Source organism: Stomoxys calcitrans, chromosome 4 (assembly GCF_963082655.1).
Source record: "Stomoxys calcitrans chromosome 4, idStoCalc2.1, whole genome shotgun sequence".
Classification (NCBI taxonomy): Eukaryota; Metazoa; Arthropoda; class Insecta; order Diptera; family Muscidae; genus Stomoxys; species Stomoxys calcitrans.
The window spans coordinates 109,877,262-109,895,714 of NC_081555.1; the positions used below are offsets into that span (position 1 = coordinate 109,877,262).

Genomic DNA, 18,453 nt, shown 5'->3' on the forward strand with positions numbered 1-18,453 from the left:
CTCTGACGATCAAACCTTATATACTTAATGGGCTCTTAGACGAATTTTTCAAGGAGTTACAAACAGAATGATGAAATTAGTGTATCCCCAATCCTATGGTGGAGGGTATAAAAACCATGCCTTTGAAAATTTTAAATATAAAATCATTGGTTCTCGCAAAATATATCTGCATAGAAAAAATTGGGGGAAATAAGACTTGAGCGAATCCTTAGTGACTCTAAATGATATAGTCATCCGGGCTGCTTCGCTGGCGAATATTTTGTTAAGGAACTTTATGAGAAAACTTCTCACCTGTCAATGATAAGCGACCATCTTTTATAACTGAGTCGAAACAGCAAGCTTTTTATATGGCTTCTATGAATGACAAAGTAACTCACAAATGTCGCCAACATTAGCAGATTACCACCAGCGAATATCAGCAAGCCACTTTAAAATGAGTGCACACATTAGACATGAAGTAAATGACGCGCTCACACCTTATACCAGCCATCGTTGTTGAAGCCTACGACTCTGAACCACCAAAACATGAAATGCCATTTTATGATTCGTTGAGCAACTAAGTATTTTGCTATTGAGCATAAAATGATTGCTCGTCGTATTTTACATTTTGAGCAATACTCACGAGGCTCACATGGATCGCAACTGAATAGATGAGACACGCGCACAAACAATGCTATCGTTCAAAGTAAGCGTTGACATTATTGTGCGTGCTTTTTTATGGCTTGGGTTACACCTTATACTAGCCATCGTTGTTGAAGCTTACGACTCTGAACCACCAAAACATGAAATGCCCATTTATGATTCGTTGAGCAACTAAGTGTTTTGCTATTGAGCATAAAATGATTGCTCGTCGTATTTTACATTTTGAGCAATACATTTACATTGGATCGCAACTGAATAGATGACACACGCGCACAAACACAGCTATCGTTCAAAATAAGCGTTGACATTATTGTGTGTGCTTTTTCATGGCTTGGGTTACACCTTATACCAGCCATCGTTGTTGAAGCCTACGACTCTGAACCACCAAAACATGAAATGCCATTTTATCATTCATTGAGCAACTAAGTGTTTTGCTATTGAGCATAAAATAATTGCTCGTCGTATTTTACATTTTGAGCAATACTCACGAGGCTCACATGGATCGCAACTGAATAGATGAGACACGCGCACAAACATAGCTATCGTTCAAAATAAGCGTTGACATTATTGTGCGTACTTTTTTAAGGCTTGGGTAAAGAAAAAATGGAAGTAAGTCTTTCGCAGAGATATCAGATAAACAGAAGATAATTTTCGACCAAAATGTTCCAAAAAAAAACCTATTAAATCTTCAACTAGCCGACCACAATTTAAAATTTCTTAAAAATGTACTCTAAGGACAAAATTTTGACATTTTCTCTCAAATGAAAAAATGTTGATAACAATTTCCCAAAGACAAGCTGATTACTGGCATGGGTGGATTTTAATGGAGGCATGGGGCGTAATAATATCCGCACCCTCTCTTTAACAAACCTCACCGAGAAACAGATCAACACAAAAGTGCAATCTGGCTAGATTTTAGCTCAACTATTTCCCTTTGTAATATCCCTAGTTTTTAAATACCGAAGAAACTAAGGCGTTTGCTTAAGACACACGCAGCCATTTTAAGCCCTGTCTATATTTCTGTTTAAAGGTAGCATCATCTGTGCTATATTCAAAAGGGAAAATGTATTCTTTTATGAGCACCCAAAATAGAATTTTTTTTTAAGTCACAAAAGCAAAAGTACTTGCTAAAAAGTCAATGCCCATCACCTTTTTAATTGATATAATAATGTATATTTAAAAAAAAAAATATATATTGTTCACATTAAATATAAAAAAAATTTTATAAGCAAAATAATTTTTTAACTTACCGTTCTGTTGCCTAGATTTTTCACACGACATGTCAGCTTTACAGTTTTACCCACTAGACCTGTTATGTTTGACGGCACCGTTGTGTCAAATGTTGGTCCACCGGTACCGGGTGTGGGTAAGTCTTGTAAAAAATCTGTGAAAAATCGTTTGGAAGCACCCTCCAGGGAAGCTGAAAAAACAAACAACAAAATACGACATCAATAAAGTTAAGCAATTTATAGCTATAAAACTTTAATATGATTGAGTTAACTTTTGTTCTTGTTGTAAACAACAAAATGCTCCACTGAAACAAATAATTAATAAAAATTTCCACTTTCAGATAAAAAAATATATGACAAAATATAACAATATTAAATAATGGCCATTATTAGCTAAGAGTATTCATGCGGTGTTAAAATTGGCCAGAATTTGGAGAGTAGAAGCAAAAAAGTACAAGTGGGAGGTTTATCTAACGCAATCACCATTAAAAATTGCACAAAAATAAAGCTTCAGTTATAATGATGACATTAAATTGTTGAATTTTATATGCATGCATTTATAAACATACATGTTGTTGGTATTTTTTTTTGTTTTTGTCAAAAAGGGTGGTTGGCTATATATTAAATTTATATCCATGAGACATAATATATTACATATCGTTTTTTCTATCCCTTTTTATGTGGCACTTTTGCAGAGACAACATGGAAGCTTGGAATGGGAGTTTTGTACCCTACACTTGTATAATTTAGTTTAACTTTTGTTATATCCACCACCGAAAGATGCGGGTAAATTCATACTGTCATTCCGTTTGCAAACATGGAAATATCCATTTCCGACCCTATAAAGTATTAATTCTTGTACTAGCTGTAACGGGCCCGCTCCGCTGCGCCCTCTTTTACTTTATATGGAACAAAATTTTCCTTGGAATATTTATTTTCGATAATTAAAGAGCTTTTAGTGAAATACCATGCTACGAAAATAGTATATCGCTTGACAAACAGTTTAACAATATAAGTGTCAGTATATGAATTCCATATGATCTCTATTGGTCTACGAATTTAAGTTTGTATTTAAGGTGTACTCCATTCCTAAAATACTTTATTTCAGTCCGATATTCTCTTGATGTATGATTTAGGGGTGTTTTCGGGGGTGAGGCGGTCTCCCAGACACTTGGCCCTGATAAATATCAGCTTCGTGCTCTTCTCTCAAGTACCATTTATTTAAACCCCACGGATGAGGCGTCCCCCCAACCACATGGTCCCAAAATTGGTTACCAAATTCGTTTTCTAATCTCAAATACCTTTCATTTGAGCCACATATTGGTATGGTCGAAAAATTTTTACCCTTTGGGGGGTGTTTTGGGGAAGGGTTGATGCCCTAAATACATGGTCCTACATTTGGATATCAAATTCGTATTCTACTCCCTAATGCCTTTCTTTGAGCCCCATATTGCGATAGTCAGTAAAAAATAGCTGTTATTTTGGGAAATGGGTAGACCCCCAGAAAATTGGTCCCGAAAGTTAGTATCAATTCTTGCTCTGCCCTCCAGTACCTTTCATTTAAGCCCCACATTGATATGGTCGGTAAATATACCCGATTTAGTGGTGTTTTGGGGGGTGGGATGATCCCCCCATCACTAAGCCCTGAAAATATATCAACAAAGTGCTCCATTCTCATATATTTGAACCCCATATTGCTAATGGCCTTAATATTGGATGTCAAATTCGTTTTCTAATCTCAAATAACATTCACTTAAACCCCTTATTGAAAAAGCCAGCAAATATGTCCGGTATGGGGTTTGGGCCCTAAAAACTATGAATAACGAGCTCCACAGTCATGAAGAACGAAATTGTCTTGATGAATAACGAGCTCCACAGTCTTAAAGACCCAAATTGTCTTGGTGAGCAAATACGTCCTACTTGGAGGTTGTTATGGTGGTGGGATGTCCCCTAGACAGTTGGTCCTGAATGTTGATGTCAGATTCATGGTCTACTCCCAAATACCCTTCGTTTGAGCTCCATTTTCCATAGACGGCAAACATGACCGGTTTGGGGGATGGGGCGGCCACTCAGTGACTTGGCTTTGAAAATATATATCAGATTAGTGTTATACTCTAAAATACCTATTTTTTGAGCCTCATATTGCAATGGTCAGCAAATACTTCCTATTTGGGTGGTGTTATGGGGGTGGGATGGCCCTACAGACACTTTTCCCGAATATTGATATCAGATTCGTGCTTTACTTCCAAAGACCGTTCATTTGAGCCCCATGTTCTCGGGGATGGGCGGGCCCTCAAACACTTGGTCCCACATTTGGATAGTCCTGCTTGGGGGGTGTTTTGGGAAAGGGGTGGGTCCCCAGAAAGTGGTCCCACATTTGGATATCAGATTCGTATTCTAATCGCAAATACCTTTAATTTGAATCCCAAATTGCTATGGTAGGTAAATATGTCCGATTTAGGGGTGTTTTGTGGCTTGAGGTGGTCCCCCTAGCACTTGGTCCGACAATTGGATATTAGATACGTTTTCTTATCCTAAATACTTTCATTTGAGTCCTATATTGTCGTGATTGGTCTAAATATATGTTTGGTAGGTTTTCGGGTGTGGCACCCACCCTAGGTACCCCATCCGAAATTTGGATACCAAATTTTTGCTTGTAGGTTACTATTAGAGATAACACAACATTTCGCACCACCTATCTCCGAGATCTGGCGTTGCTGAAAATTAGGGTAAGGGGAAGGGTCCGCTCCCCCTTCAGGTATCAAAAAATTTAGTACCCTATTTTAAACACGGGACCATTATACATCATCAGTGAAAATTTCAAGAAAATCGGTTCAGCCGTGTCTGAGTGTATAAGGAACACACAAACAAACAAACCTATAACAAAAACAAATTTATTTCTATATATAAGAAGAAGATATATTCTTGATCGACGTAAAAATCTAAGACGATCTAGCCATGTCAGTTCGTCTGACCGTCTGTCTGTTGAATTCACGCCACAGTCTTTAAAAATAGAGATATTGAGCTAAAACTTTGCACAGGTTCTTTTTTTATCCATAAGCAAGTTAAGTTCGAAGATGGGCTATATCGGACTATATCTTGACATAGTCCCCATAAAGACCGATCTGTCGATTAAGGGTCTTAGGCCCAAAAAAGCCACATTCATTATCCGATTTTGCTGAAATTTTGGGACAGTGAGTTGTGTTAGGCCTTTCGGCATCCTTCTGCAATTTGGCTCAGATCGGTCCAGTTGCCATATAGACCGATCTCTCTATTTATGGTTTTGGACCCATAAAAGGCGCTTTAATTGTCCGATGTCGCCAAAATTTTGCCCTTCGACAACCCGTGATTAGACCAGTACTTACTTACACCTCAGTAGTTTGGTGGAAAGCTATGCAGAAAAAGTGCAATATAAGGACCATACAACAGGTTCAGAGAACATGTTGTCTTGGCATAGGCGGAGCGATGAGGACCACGCTCACTAGGGCACTGGAGACTATTCTAGATATCCGACCCATTGAAATACAGATTGAGTGTGAGGAAGCCACTGATATTACCAGACTTAAGGTGATGGGACAATAGATTGAGAATGGGAGTAGCTTATACCATCGCGATATAATCGAGGCGACGATAGGATAACTGGAAGGAAGGCAAGAGGTTTCCGATCGGATACCAGACATGAACCTTGAAGTCGAGTCCGAGGCACTGTTGCCATCAGCACAGTCTTGGATTGACGGAACCCAAGATGATTACTGGCTTAGGTGTATGTCCATAGTGGCAAGGGGCGAACTAATATCTGAACCCTCTTTTCAACCTAACCTAACCTAATCTGACCTCACCATTGGGACAGTGAGTAGTGTTAGGCTTTTCGACATCCGTGTCGTATATGGTTCAGATCGGTCTATATTTGGATGTAGCTACCCAACAGACCAATATGGGGTCATAAATTATGTATTTTTCACCGGATTATGACGAAAGGTGGTTTACATATATACTCGAGGTGGTGGGCATCCAAAGTTCGGCCCGGCCGAACTCAACGCCTTTTCACTTGTTTTCATGGAAGATTAATTGGGGTTAAAGGTTAGTATATAGTTCTGTAGAAATACTGCATGTCTTAGGTTTCCCGCAGTCTTATACAATGTACCAGCATTCTAGGAAGAGGGTGAAAGAAATGCCAGTTTCATTGTATCCTAACTACGAATTCGGTATAGGAAGGGGTTTTTGTTCAAGTCCCAGATGGAATAATGGATTGTAATAGGTTAAGTTAGGTTTAAGTGGCAGTCTGCCATCAGATTCACTTAGACATTATCGTCCATTGTGATATCAAAGAAACAGAAGAATGAAGTTGCCTCCTGGTATGGTTCCACATACAGATCGCTTAAAAAAGCCCAACAACTTACGTATGTTCACATCCGCTAAATCAGCCAGGTTTTCAAAGAAATGAGAATGAAAAGTGGAACTCCTTCTGACTGCTAGTGCGGAACACACACACATAGGGTGTTCTATAGTCTCTTCTTCTTCGATGTCCTCACAGCTTCTGCAAAAGTCGTTGCTGGCAACCTTCAGTCTGTCAGCATATTTTCCGATTAGACAATCACCTGTCATGACGGACACAATGACTGAGACATTTGTTCTAGCCAATGACAGGAAAGCGGCAAAACTCTCCAAGTCTAGATTAGGCAACGTAGTTTTGGAATGCTAACAGCCCCCTCTGTGTGGCCATATATCATTCGTTGCCCTTCGGCCTCGATCTTGAAAACTTAGCTTACATGTCGCTAAGGGCATACTCACAGATTCCAGTTTCCCTGGAATGTATAAGATAGTTCCTAGTCTCGAAAGCTCGTCCCTGAGTTATCTCAGTGGTCCGGCACCCAGAACAGGTGCATTTTGAACTGTTCAGCCATCTCGTTGAGAGAACTACGGCATTCGAGCGCAATTTTTGTGTTCAGAAATACGATCTCCATGGAAATAATGTTTCTCCGAGAAAATATTTATGCCAATTGTCGATTGTAATACTTCAAAATATATTTACGATAGTTCATCAGGCAAGCTATCGGCTACTGCTGCTTTATTGTTCTTTTATCATTATCTTCCAAGAATATTTCTTAGTTTCATGGTTGTGACCTTCAGAAGAGGTATGGTCCTATGTATCCATATTTAAATACATTAATGTTAATGGAAATTTTAACTAGTCCCTGATCCACCTGATAAATAAATAAAACCCCGGAGTAAATAGGGTACCCCAATATCGACTTTGTCGAACTTTCTTTTTTCATCACTTCCTCTGTTTGTTTGCTTTTTTTGTTGTTTTCTGTCAATACAACATTAAACGATGCTATTTTGTATGTCCCAGTCCTGTGACTCGACCCCAAGCCTAATCCCAGTAAACCCGATGACACGACACATTAACAAAACCAGCTAACTGCTTTGGGACTTTGGCCGGTTATAATGGAGTGTTTGCTCTGCTCAACGATGTCCTGCCTGATGTTTTGCCTTAGCCCTGCGGTTATGCTGGTGATGATGGTGCTTCAAACAACAAATGTTATAACACGCATATGTCAATATATTTTTTAAAAATGTAATTTAAGCACACATTAAAGCGGGAAAAAAGTGAGTGTAAACGAAATACATATGTATGTATTGGGTTGTCCAAAAAGTAATTGCGGATTTTTCATATAGTCGGCGTTGACAAATTTTTTCACAGCTTGTGACTCTGTAATTGCATTCTTTCTTCTGTCAGTTATCAGCTGTTACTTTTAGCTTGCTTTAGAAAAATAGTGTAAAAAAATTATATTTGATTAAAGTGCATTCTAAGTCTTATTAAAAATGCATTTACTTTCTTTTAAAAAATCCGCAATTACTTTTTGGGCAACCCAATATATAGTCAATAAAAAGCCTGGATAAAAGAGGCAGGAATCTCGTTGATGTTATCTTTTAAATAGACTGACTCCAATAATGTTTATTTCTGCGTTTTTTTTGCATACAAAATATTTGAGTAACATATGTGGGTCCCATATGTTTTAAAAAATAATCATAAATATGCATTAAAGGGTTGAATAAAGAAGACAATGTTCTAACGTGAAGAAAATATATGACATAATATTCTAAGAAAGTACATTCAGCGAAGAAAAGTCATTACGGCGATGGGTAACTTTATGAGGGGAATGCTAGCTGTTATTAATATTAGGCTCCATCTTAAGAAATCTCCTTTTTAAAGCCGAGTTCGAATGGTGTGCTGCAGCCTAACAATGGGGAGATATCAGGAAAATAGAATAAGCTGAAAAGTGTATTCCGTAGGAAAAAGGCCAGCCCGAATGTTATATATCCTCTACCATTGATAGTATGGCATAAGTTCTTTGAATAACTTTTTCAAATATATTGGAGTTCTATCGAGTTATGGAAAAAAAATAGCACTTTCAAAATTTCCGCCAAATCTGATGATTATTACGTACGTCCACTAGAAGCTCAAAAAATCAAATCAGGCGATCGGTTTATATAGGCGCTTTATCAAGTTATAAACCGATTTTGATCATACGTAACATGTATTTTGGAAATCGAAACAAAGTTCTACAAGAAAAATTTCAACCTAATCGGGTAATATTTGCGCACTGGAGAGGCTCAAGAAGTCAAATAACGAGTGGTTTAAATAAGAGCTGTATAAAGTAATAGGCCGATTTGTTCCATACTTCGCACAATTGTTGGGTGGTCAAATCAAATCAAAAATTCGGATAAAAATTGCGGCTCCTAGAGGCTCCAGAAGTTAAATCGGGAGATCGGTTTATATGGCAGCTATGGCATGTAATGTCCAGATTTGAACAATACTTGACACAGTTGTTGGAAGTCAAAACAAGCTATCAAGGGCAAAATTGCAGCCAAATCGGATTAGAATTGCGTCCCTTAGAGCATCACGAGTTATAATCGACAGATAAGTTTATATGGGAGACTAGCCGAACCGGGCCCGCTCCGCTGCGTCTTCTTTAACTGTCTAATATCTTTTTAGGGTTGGGACACCTCGCCCTGAATGCGTATATCGTATTCATGCCACTGTAGCCAATGTCCGCTTATAACGCTGAACGCCTGGGTTAAAATCCTGGCGATGACATCGGACAAAATTTAAAGCTGTGGTGGTCCCTTCTTAATGCTGGCAAAATATGCCATGTAAAAAATGCTCCCCAAAGAGATGTTGCGGCACGCCTTTCGGACTCGGCTATAAAAAAAACCCTTATCATTGTGTTTAAACATCAATCGGAAAGCTTTCATTGATGTGTGAGAAGTGTTCGCCTTCTCGGTTCCTGGGTAAATTTTTACACCACTCCTAAATACCTTTCTGTATATTATCCTATTGGTAAATATTTCCGTTTAAGAGAGACACTTGGCCCTTAATGTAATTATACGGTTCGTGCTCTATTTTCAAATATATTTTATATGATCCCTATAATGCAAGGAGCTCTACTTTCAAATAAATTTGATATGAACCCCATAGTGGCATGAGTGGTAAATAAATTCTGTTTGAGGGTGGGGTGGATCCCAGGGACTTTGTCCCAAAAATGAGCATACATTTTCCCAAAAATCAATCAATTTAAACATCAAATATATAATAGGGAGGTGTTTTCAGTTCCCCAAACACATGACTCTTCAATTGGATATCAAATTCGTCTTTTTTTTTCTCTCAAGCATCTTCCGTATGAGCTCTATATTGTCGTGATTGATGTATATACCCATTTGACGGGTTTTGGACGGCCCCCGAGGCACCCAACAATAGAAACGATGTTTTGTTTTGACTGTGAGAGTGCAAAAAAAAAAAATCGAACGAATCGCATTACCAATCTCCGAGATCTGGTGTTTTTAAAAATTAGGGTAATGAGAAGTATTTTTTAGGGGTGGGATGGCACTCAGACATTTCGGCTCAAATGTGGATATCAACTTCTGTTTGGGGAAATTTTGGAGTTGGGTGTCCCAACAAGTATTTAGGCCCAAATTTGAAAACCATTTTCGTACTCCCTTTTCCAATACCTTTTATTTGATACCCATATTGTCCCGATCGGTCCACTTTTGATTTTGGGAGGAATTTTTGGGTAACTGGAGAGGGTCCGCCCCCTTTCGAAAGCAACAAATTATACAGCCTATTTCTCCTTCTTGACCACATTCGCAATCTACTCCCGAATACCTTTCATTTGAGTCCCATATTGTCATAGTCGTCCAAAAAACATATTTAAGGGGTTTTTGGGGAGCGGCCCCCCAGTTACGTCAACCCAATTTTTAATATGAAATTCGTAATAACTTTCATTTGAGTACCATATTGTCCCGATCGGTTCACTTCTTTTTTGGGTAGTACTTTTGAGGTAAGGGGAAGGGTCCGCCCCCCTTCGAAATCAAAAAAAATATATAGTCTATGTTTCCTTCCAGACCAATCTACACAATCTGTGAAAATTTCAAGGTAATCGGTTCAGCCGTTTTTGAGACTATACTAAACAAACAAACAAACACAAATTCATGTTATATATAAGATAAGATCTAATAGATCTTAGCATTGATCGATTTGGATCGTTTATAGTCCTAACCGGCTTGCACTAATTATAAGTATTTGCGCAACATTTCAAGAGCCTAGTTTCACTTGTTCGAAAGTTAACTTGCTTCGACAGACGGACGAACATGGCTAAATGGGCTTGGAATTTCAAGACAAACAAGAAATAAGTTAAAACGAACAAGTTAAAAGACATTAAGTTCGGCCGGGCCGAACTTTGGATACCCACCACCTCGGGTATATGTGAAAACCCCCTTTCGGCACAATCCGGTGAAAATTGGATAGCTTATGCACCCAAATTCGACACGGATATTGAGTGGGCTAATAGATATAAGTCACTGTTGAATTTTGTATTTCGAAATTCAATCGACACATCGGTCTATATGATAGCTATATCTAAATATTAGTCTTATCTTTACCATATTTGGATCGGATAGAGGGTGGCCTAAAACTACTTACTTGAGACCGTAAAATAGCAGATTTGTCTATATGACAGCAATATCTTAATAGGGTCCGACTTAAACAATTGTGACACAGTTGTCGAGAGGCCTAAAACAACTGACTGTTTCCAATTTCATCGAAATTGGATAATAAATGCGCCTTTTACAGGCTTAAGACCCTAAACCGGCATATCGGTCTATATGGCAGCTATATGCAAATACCGATAAGGGTCATATTCTGTATGAATATCGGTGACACTAATACAACTTTATGTTTAAATTTCAGAAAAATCGGACCAAAAATGCGGCATTTGCGGGCTTAAAACCCTAAATCACCAGAAAGGTCTATATGGCAGCTATGACTAATTATAGTACGATTTGGCCCAATTATCTCATTGACTTTAGGTTTTAATCTTCCACACAGTACGCTCGAGACTATCTTGTATGCGATGGGGAGGATACGTATTCCTCTGTAGTTGGCACATTCCGTCTTGTCTCCTTTCCTGTGTTCGGGACATAGTATGCTGAGGTTCCAATCATCGGGTATGTGTTCTTTTAGAAAAATTGCGCAGACAAGCTGATGCATACAAATTATCAGCGTGCCGCCTCCGGGTACTTGGGACAGCAGATGAGCCAGTGCTTGGAGTATTTGAGAGAAAAATTCTTCGTAAAACCACGAGTATGAACCACGAGCTGTATGGCGACGATGGCAAACCCAGCAAACCACATATCTGATGTCAGACAAATCTGAACAAAGTCTTCCGACAAGATCATACCGAATTCTGTTCGAAATTCTGAGTGAATTTTCGTTCCGACAGTTCTGAAAGAATTCTGTGCGATTTCTGACCGCCTTCTCTTATGGGATTTTTCTTCCGCCAGTTCGGAAAGCATTCTGATCGATTTCTGCACTGTTTGTCTGAACGAATTTTTGTTCTAATAGTTCTGAAAGAATTCTGAACGATTTCTGACTGCCTTTTCGTATGTTTTTATACCCTCCACCATAAGATGGGGGGTATACTAATTTCGTCATTCTGTTTGTAACTACTCGAAATATTCGTCTGAGACCCCATAAAGTATTTATATTCTTGATCGTCGCGACATTTTATGTCGATCTATCCATATCCGTCTGTCTCTCCGTACGTCCGTCCGTCTGTCTGAAGAAAGCACGCTAACTTCCGAAAGAGTAAAGCTAGCCGCTTGAAATTGTGCACAAATATAGTTTTATTAGTGAAGGTCGGTTGGTATTGTAAATGGGCCATATCGGTCCATGTTTTGATATAGCTGCCATATAAACCGATCTTGGGTCTTAACTTCTTGAGCCTCTAGAGTACGCAATTCTTATCCGATTGGAATGAAATTTTGCACGACGTGTTTTGTTATGATATCCAACAACCTAGCCAAGTATGGTTCAAATCGGTCCATAACCTGATATAGCTGACATATAAACCGATTTGGGATCTAGACTTTTTGAGCCTCTAGAGGTCGCAATTATTATCCGATTTGCCTGAAATTATGTACTACGAATCCTCTCATGGCCATCAACATACGTATTTATTATGATCTGAATCGGTCTATAGCCGGACACAGCTCCCATATAAATCGATCTCTCGCAATTCTTATTCGAATTGGCTGACATTTTACACAGGTCTCCAACATGTAATAATATAATAATAGCAGAGCAAATCTTTTCTTATATCATTTTTTGCCTAAGAAGAGATGCCGGGAGAAGAACTCGGCAAATGCGATCCATGGTGGAGGGTATGTAAGATTCGGCCCGGCCGAACTTAGCACGCTTTTAGTTGTTTTTTTTTAATTTTTCTTCCACCAGTTCGGAAGGAATTCTGAACGATTTCTGAGTTGATCGGTATACTTATGAATGGGTCTACCACGTCTCCTTCTTAGCGTTGCAAAATACTTGGCAATATGGAACTCGAACAAAATCGTGCTCTAGCATGATGCTGATATTATTTCATGACTGTCACCTTAACTTAACTTCCTTCAAACCGGCAATGTTTGCCTACTATGGCAATAAATAATTGGTATTCGATAGTAGAAAAGGAATTTGATATCCAATTTGGATGCCAAGTGTTTGGTGGTCGTCTCACTCCGTAAATGGCTCAAATAAAAGAAATTTGAGAGCAGAGCACGATGCTGATATGTTTTCAGGGTTTAGTACATGGGTGGCCGCCCCACCCGACACTGGACATATTTGTAGAACATGGCAAAAAAGGGCTCAAATCTGACACTGTTTTATGGCCAAGTGCTAGGGACGCCTCACCTCATAAACTCCCCCTAAACCACACATATATACCAACCATAGCTATATGTAGCTCAAATGCGGTTTTTGGGAGTAGAATATGAATCGGATATCCACTTATCCACAAGAGAATGAAACAGATCTAACATCCAAACATTAATGGGCGGACCCTCCCCTTACGCTAATTTCAAAAACGCCACATTTGAAAAACAGAAATTTGGTAACCTTATTTAGGGTGGGATATGGGGCCGAGCCCCCTCCAAGGTCCGCCAAATGGAAATTTAAACTTATTAATTTTTTTTAATGATAATATGGGGCTTAAATTAGAGGTATTTGAGACTGGAGCACGAATCTGATATATGGGGGTCCACCTTACCCCCAAAAATACCTCCATACTGGACATATTTACCGACCATAGCAACATAAGTCTCAAATGAAAGGTTTTTGGAATTAGAAAACCGATATGATATCCACTTTGGGGCGAAATATCAGAAAGGAAGTACCAGCACCCCTAAACAAGACTTATTTTCTGACCGTGTCAGTATAGGCCACATACAAAATAAATGAGTGAAAGAAGGCGCAGCGGAGCGGGCCTGTCCAACTAGTAGCTTCCATATAAATCGATCTCCTGATTATATTTCTTGATGCCCTACAGGTGATAATTCTTATTCGATTTGGCTGAAATTTGTGACCTGTTATATGACTTCTAACATACGTGGCAAGTAGAATCAGAATCGATCCATAACCTGATGTAGCTCCCATATAAAACCATCTCCCGATTATACTTCTTGAATCAGTAGAGGGCGTAATTCTCATCCGATTTGGCTGAAATTTTGCACAAGGGTATCTACCATGGTCTCCAATATCCAAGCCAAGTATGGCCTGCATCGGTTCATAATCCTATATAGCTTTAGTAGCATAGCAACTCTTATCAATTATCCTTTGTTTGCTTGGCAAATGATCTATGAACTACTGTGGTTGAGGGTATATAAGATTCGGCGCGGCCGAACTTAGCGCGCTTTTACTCGTTTTTTTTATACCCTCCACCATTGGATATAGGTATACTAATTTCGTCATTCTGTTTGTAACATCTTGAAATATGCGTCTAAGACCCCATAAAGAATATATATTCTTGATCGACGTGACATTTTAAGTCGAGCTAGCTATGTCCGTCCATCTGTCTGTCCGTCTGTCTGTCCATCCGTGCGTCTGTCCGTCCGTCTGTCTGTCGAAAGCACGCTAACTTTTGAAGGAGCAAAGCTAGCCGCTCGAAATTTAGCACAAATACTTCATATTTGTGTAGGTCGGTTGGGATTGTAAATGGGCCAAATCGGTCCATGTTTTGATATAGCCATATACACCGATCTTGGATCTTGACTTCTTGAGCTTTTAGAGGGCGCAACTCTTATCCGATTTGGCTCTAATTTTGTATGAGATGTTTTATTATGACTTCCAACAACTGTGCTGAGTTTGGTCAAAATCGGTTCATAACCTGATATAGCTGCCATATAAACCGATCTTGGGTCTTGACTTCTTGAGCTTTTAGAAGGCGCAACTCTTATCCGACTTGGCTGTAATTTTGCATGAGGTATTTTACTATGACTTCCAACAACTGTGCTGAGTTTGGTCAAAATCGGTTCATAACCTGATATAGCTGCCATATAAACCGATCTTGGGTCTTGACTTCTTGAGCTTTTAGAAGGCGCAACTCTTATCCGACTTGGCTGTAATTTTGCATGAGGTATTTTACTATGACTTCCAACAACTGTGCTGAGTTTGATCAAATTCGGATCATAACCGGATATAGCTGCCATATTAACCGAGTTTTGATCTTGACTTCTTGAGCCAATGGATCGCGCAATTCTCATCCGATTTGACTAAAATTTTGCATAAGGTGTTTTGATATGACTTCCAATAACTAAGTATGGCGCAAATCGCTACATAACCTGATATAGCTGCCATATAAACCGGATCTGGGATCTTGAATTTTTGAGCCTCTAGAGGGCGCAATTCTTTTCCGATTTGGCAGAAATTGTTTAACAACGGCTTCTCTCATGACCTTCAACATACGTATCTTATATGGTCTGAATCGATCAATAGCTTGATACAGCTCCCATATAAACCTATCTTCCGATTTTGCTTTTTATCCGAAAGAACTGAACTATAACAGAAAGACTTCTACAATGTTCAGCATTCATTTATGGTCCGAATCAGACTATAATTTAATATGGCTCAAATAGCACAACAGTTCTTATTCATTACTCTTTGTTTGCCTAAAAAGAGATACAGCGCATAGAACTCGACAAATGCGATCCATGGTGGAGGGTATATAAGATTCGGCCAGGCCGAACTTAGCACGCTCTTACTTGTTATATCCTACACCACTACTATGGTACAGGGTAATATAATTTAGTGAACTAGTTTGTTACACCCAAAAGGAAGAGAGATAGATCCATTGATCGATCCAGAATCACTTTCTGATTCGATTTAGCTATGTCTGTCTGCCTGTTCGTCTGTCTTTCTGTCTGTCCATGTTAATTTGTGTTCAAACTACAGGTCGCAATTTTCATCCGATTTTCTTCTAATTTGGTACAGGCATGTTTTTCGGCGTAGAGACAAAGCCTACTTAAATTGGAAAAAATCGGATCAGATTTGGATATAGCTCCCATATATATGTTCGTCCGATTTGCAGTAATAATGTAATAAAAAGGTCATTTGTTAACCGATTCTCTTGAAATTTGGCGGGACGAATTTTTTTAAGACTCTCGACATTGCTGGTGAATTTCGTAGAAATCGGTTCAGATTTAGATATAGCTCTCATTTATATATATCGCCCGATTTTCACTCCTAGAACCATTGCAATCGTATTTATTAACCAATTTTTCCAAAACTTTGTACAACGCCTTTCTCGACGACTTCCGCACTATCTGAGAAGTTTGCTTGAAATGGGTTCAGTATTAGATATTGCTCCTATATATATGTTTGTCAGATTTTGGGCAATTTCCAATAGTGTTGTCATTTATCAACCGTAGTTATTACAGTTTGAACATATTTTCTCGCGGAGGTCGATCAAAATTGGTTCAGAAATGGATATAGCTCTCACATTGTACTTATAGGGTAGGTGTAGAGTAGTATACAGTCGGCACCGCCCGACTTTTGCCCTTCCTTACTGGTTTTATTTTAATTTTAATTCGTAGTTGTGCCATTTCCATCATTTGATTAGGGTTTCAATCAATTCTAGAATGGTTATTACAAGAATATGTAAACCCACTTTATTCTTATACAGCACTCTTCCATTTATTTTTAGAACCATATTCATAATTGCACATTCTCTTAGCCACTCCTCCATTATGCGATGAAATGAAAAGCAAATAATTCGATTTAAAATTTATACTTCACAATCAACGAAATGAAAATTATTATCGGATATACTCATGCTGAATAGTGACACCATTGCTTTATATTCTTCCCAGATAATAAAATTTTATTATTGCTCCACTGCAGACCAATGGCACTCAGCGGCAATATATTCGATGCATTTTTTTTTGCATGCAAAAGAAGGTCTTCGGGTTATTGCCGCAGAATTGTACTCATGCATTTCTTTTTTTCCGATTTTTTGCAACAAGGCACATTTTTATTGAGCCTCTGCAGTTTTGTATGCATTTTCTATAGCGGCAAGTGTCATTTGTGTTCATAACTATACAGTGGCATACAGTATGCATGTATGTGGCTCGCAGGGATCACACGCAATAGCCCACCCACTGCACTATCGAGAAGAACCAATCGGATTTTTTGTTTTTGTTTGATTTATACCCTATCACACAAAATTGTGCCAAAAAACCCGTGTTTGTGGCGTTTGACAACGAAGTGTGGGAATATATATATGTATGTGTTAGTATGATGGGGAAAAGGATATAGAAGGATTCCATGACAGTTGCTGCCATTGCAAATGTTCGAATGTGTAAAACGATTTCTGTTGAGGTAGCATTTTAAGTTCATTCCTTTTGATTTGTCACATAATAGCGGGCACGAAAAAAACTTTAAATTATTTAATCTTAAAAATGTTGTTGAACGAAGTGGAAAGAAATGGACAACAAATCCTTAAATTTGTTGATGAAAAAATATGCAAATTTGTCCATGAACATTCCATTAAGGAACAGGGCAAAACTTTTCACATATCAATGATTCAAGTCTTTAAGCTCAATGATAAGCGGCCCCCCTTTTAAAGCCGAGTCTGAATAGTGTGCCGCAGTGCGACACCTCTTTGGGGAGAAGTTTTTACATGGCTTAGTTCCTCACAAATTTCGCCAGCACTAAGAACGGATAAACGCCGCTGAAATTTTTTTGACATGGTAACCTCTGCGTCAACGTCGGATGCAACAGGGGTGAGACAGGGAGACGGTGGAGCATAGTTGGCATCACTTTATCTGCTTTTCGACTCTCCGACACCGCCACCCACGTCGGATCTGCAACTGCTGGTGAGGAAAGCAAAACAGACAGGAAACGAGATCCTAATAGGGTGCGATGCGAACTCTCACCACATTTCGTGGGGTAGTACCAACACTAATAAGCGGGGCCTAGCCCTGGCAGAGTTCTTGAATACTAACGACCTAATAACATTTAATATGGGTAACACCGCTACCTTTGTTAATAGGATTAGGGAGGAGGTATTAGATGTGACGATATGTTCGGAAATTCTAATCGATTAGGTTCAGAATTGGAGGGTCTCCGTGGAACAGACTTTCTCTGACCATGGCTACGTTAGGCTTGCAATAGCACGGCCAGCGCCGAGTCCGATAATAGTTGAGGACCAACTGGAAAAAATTGTCCAAGCATAGAAGAGATTGACGAAAATGTCCACTGAATTACGACAGCACTGGTGAGGTCCTTCGAAGATAGTTGTCCTCTGCGAAAAAGGAAATCAGCCCAAGAAAAACCCTGCAAGACCAGAGAGATTTGCAAAATTGGGAAAGTGGTCCGCAGCCTCAAGGAATACAAGAAGATTACCAGAGTGGCAAAACGTGACTCCCGAAAGCTTTTCTGCAAAGAAAAACCCTGAAAGACCGGAGAGATTCGCAAAATTGGGAAAGAGGTCCGCAGGCTTTATTACAGAACACGAATATTAGGATGTGTATTACACACGGCTCAAGGAATACAAGAAGATTACCAGAGTGGAAAAACGCGACTCCCGAAAACTTTTCTGCAAACAGGTCGATAGTGTTAATGACGCCGCCAAGATGATAATATGAAAAAGTTTCTCTCTTTAGTAGACGTCATGGGAGTGAGAGAAGAGACAAAGGAGACATGTTGAGACTTTTATGAAATCCCATTTTCCACAGGATACGACGGGACTCACGGAGA

The 18,453-nt window shown here is 39.1% G+C and overlaps 1 protein-coding gene across 1 annotated transcript in view; it reads right to left on the reverse strand.

The window, feature by feature from the left end:
• Window positions 1-18,453, reverse strand: part of LOC106087134 (uncharacterized) — a 395,564-nt gene that overhangs the window by 263,669 nt on the left and 113,442 nt on the right. Inside the window, exon 3 of the mRNA XM_013252063.2 lies at window positions 1,893-2,062. Within this exon, the coding sequence (XP_013107517.2) occupies window positions 1,893-2,062 (170 nt within the window). The remainder of the gene's footprint in view (window positions 1-1,892; window positions 2,063-18,453) is intronic.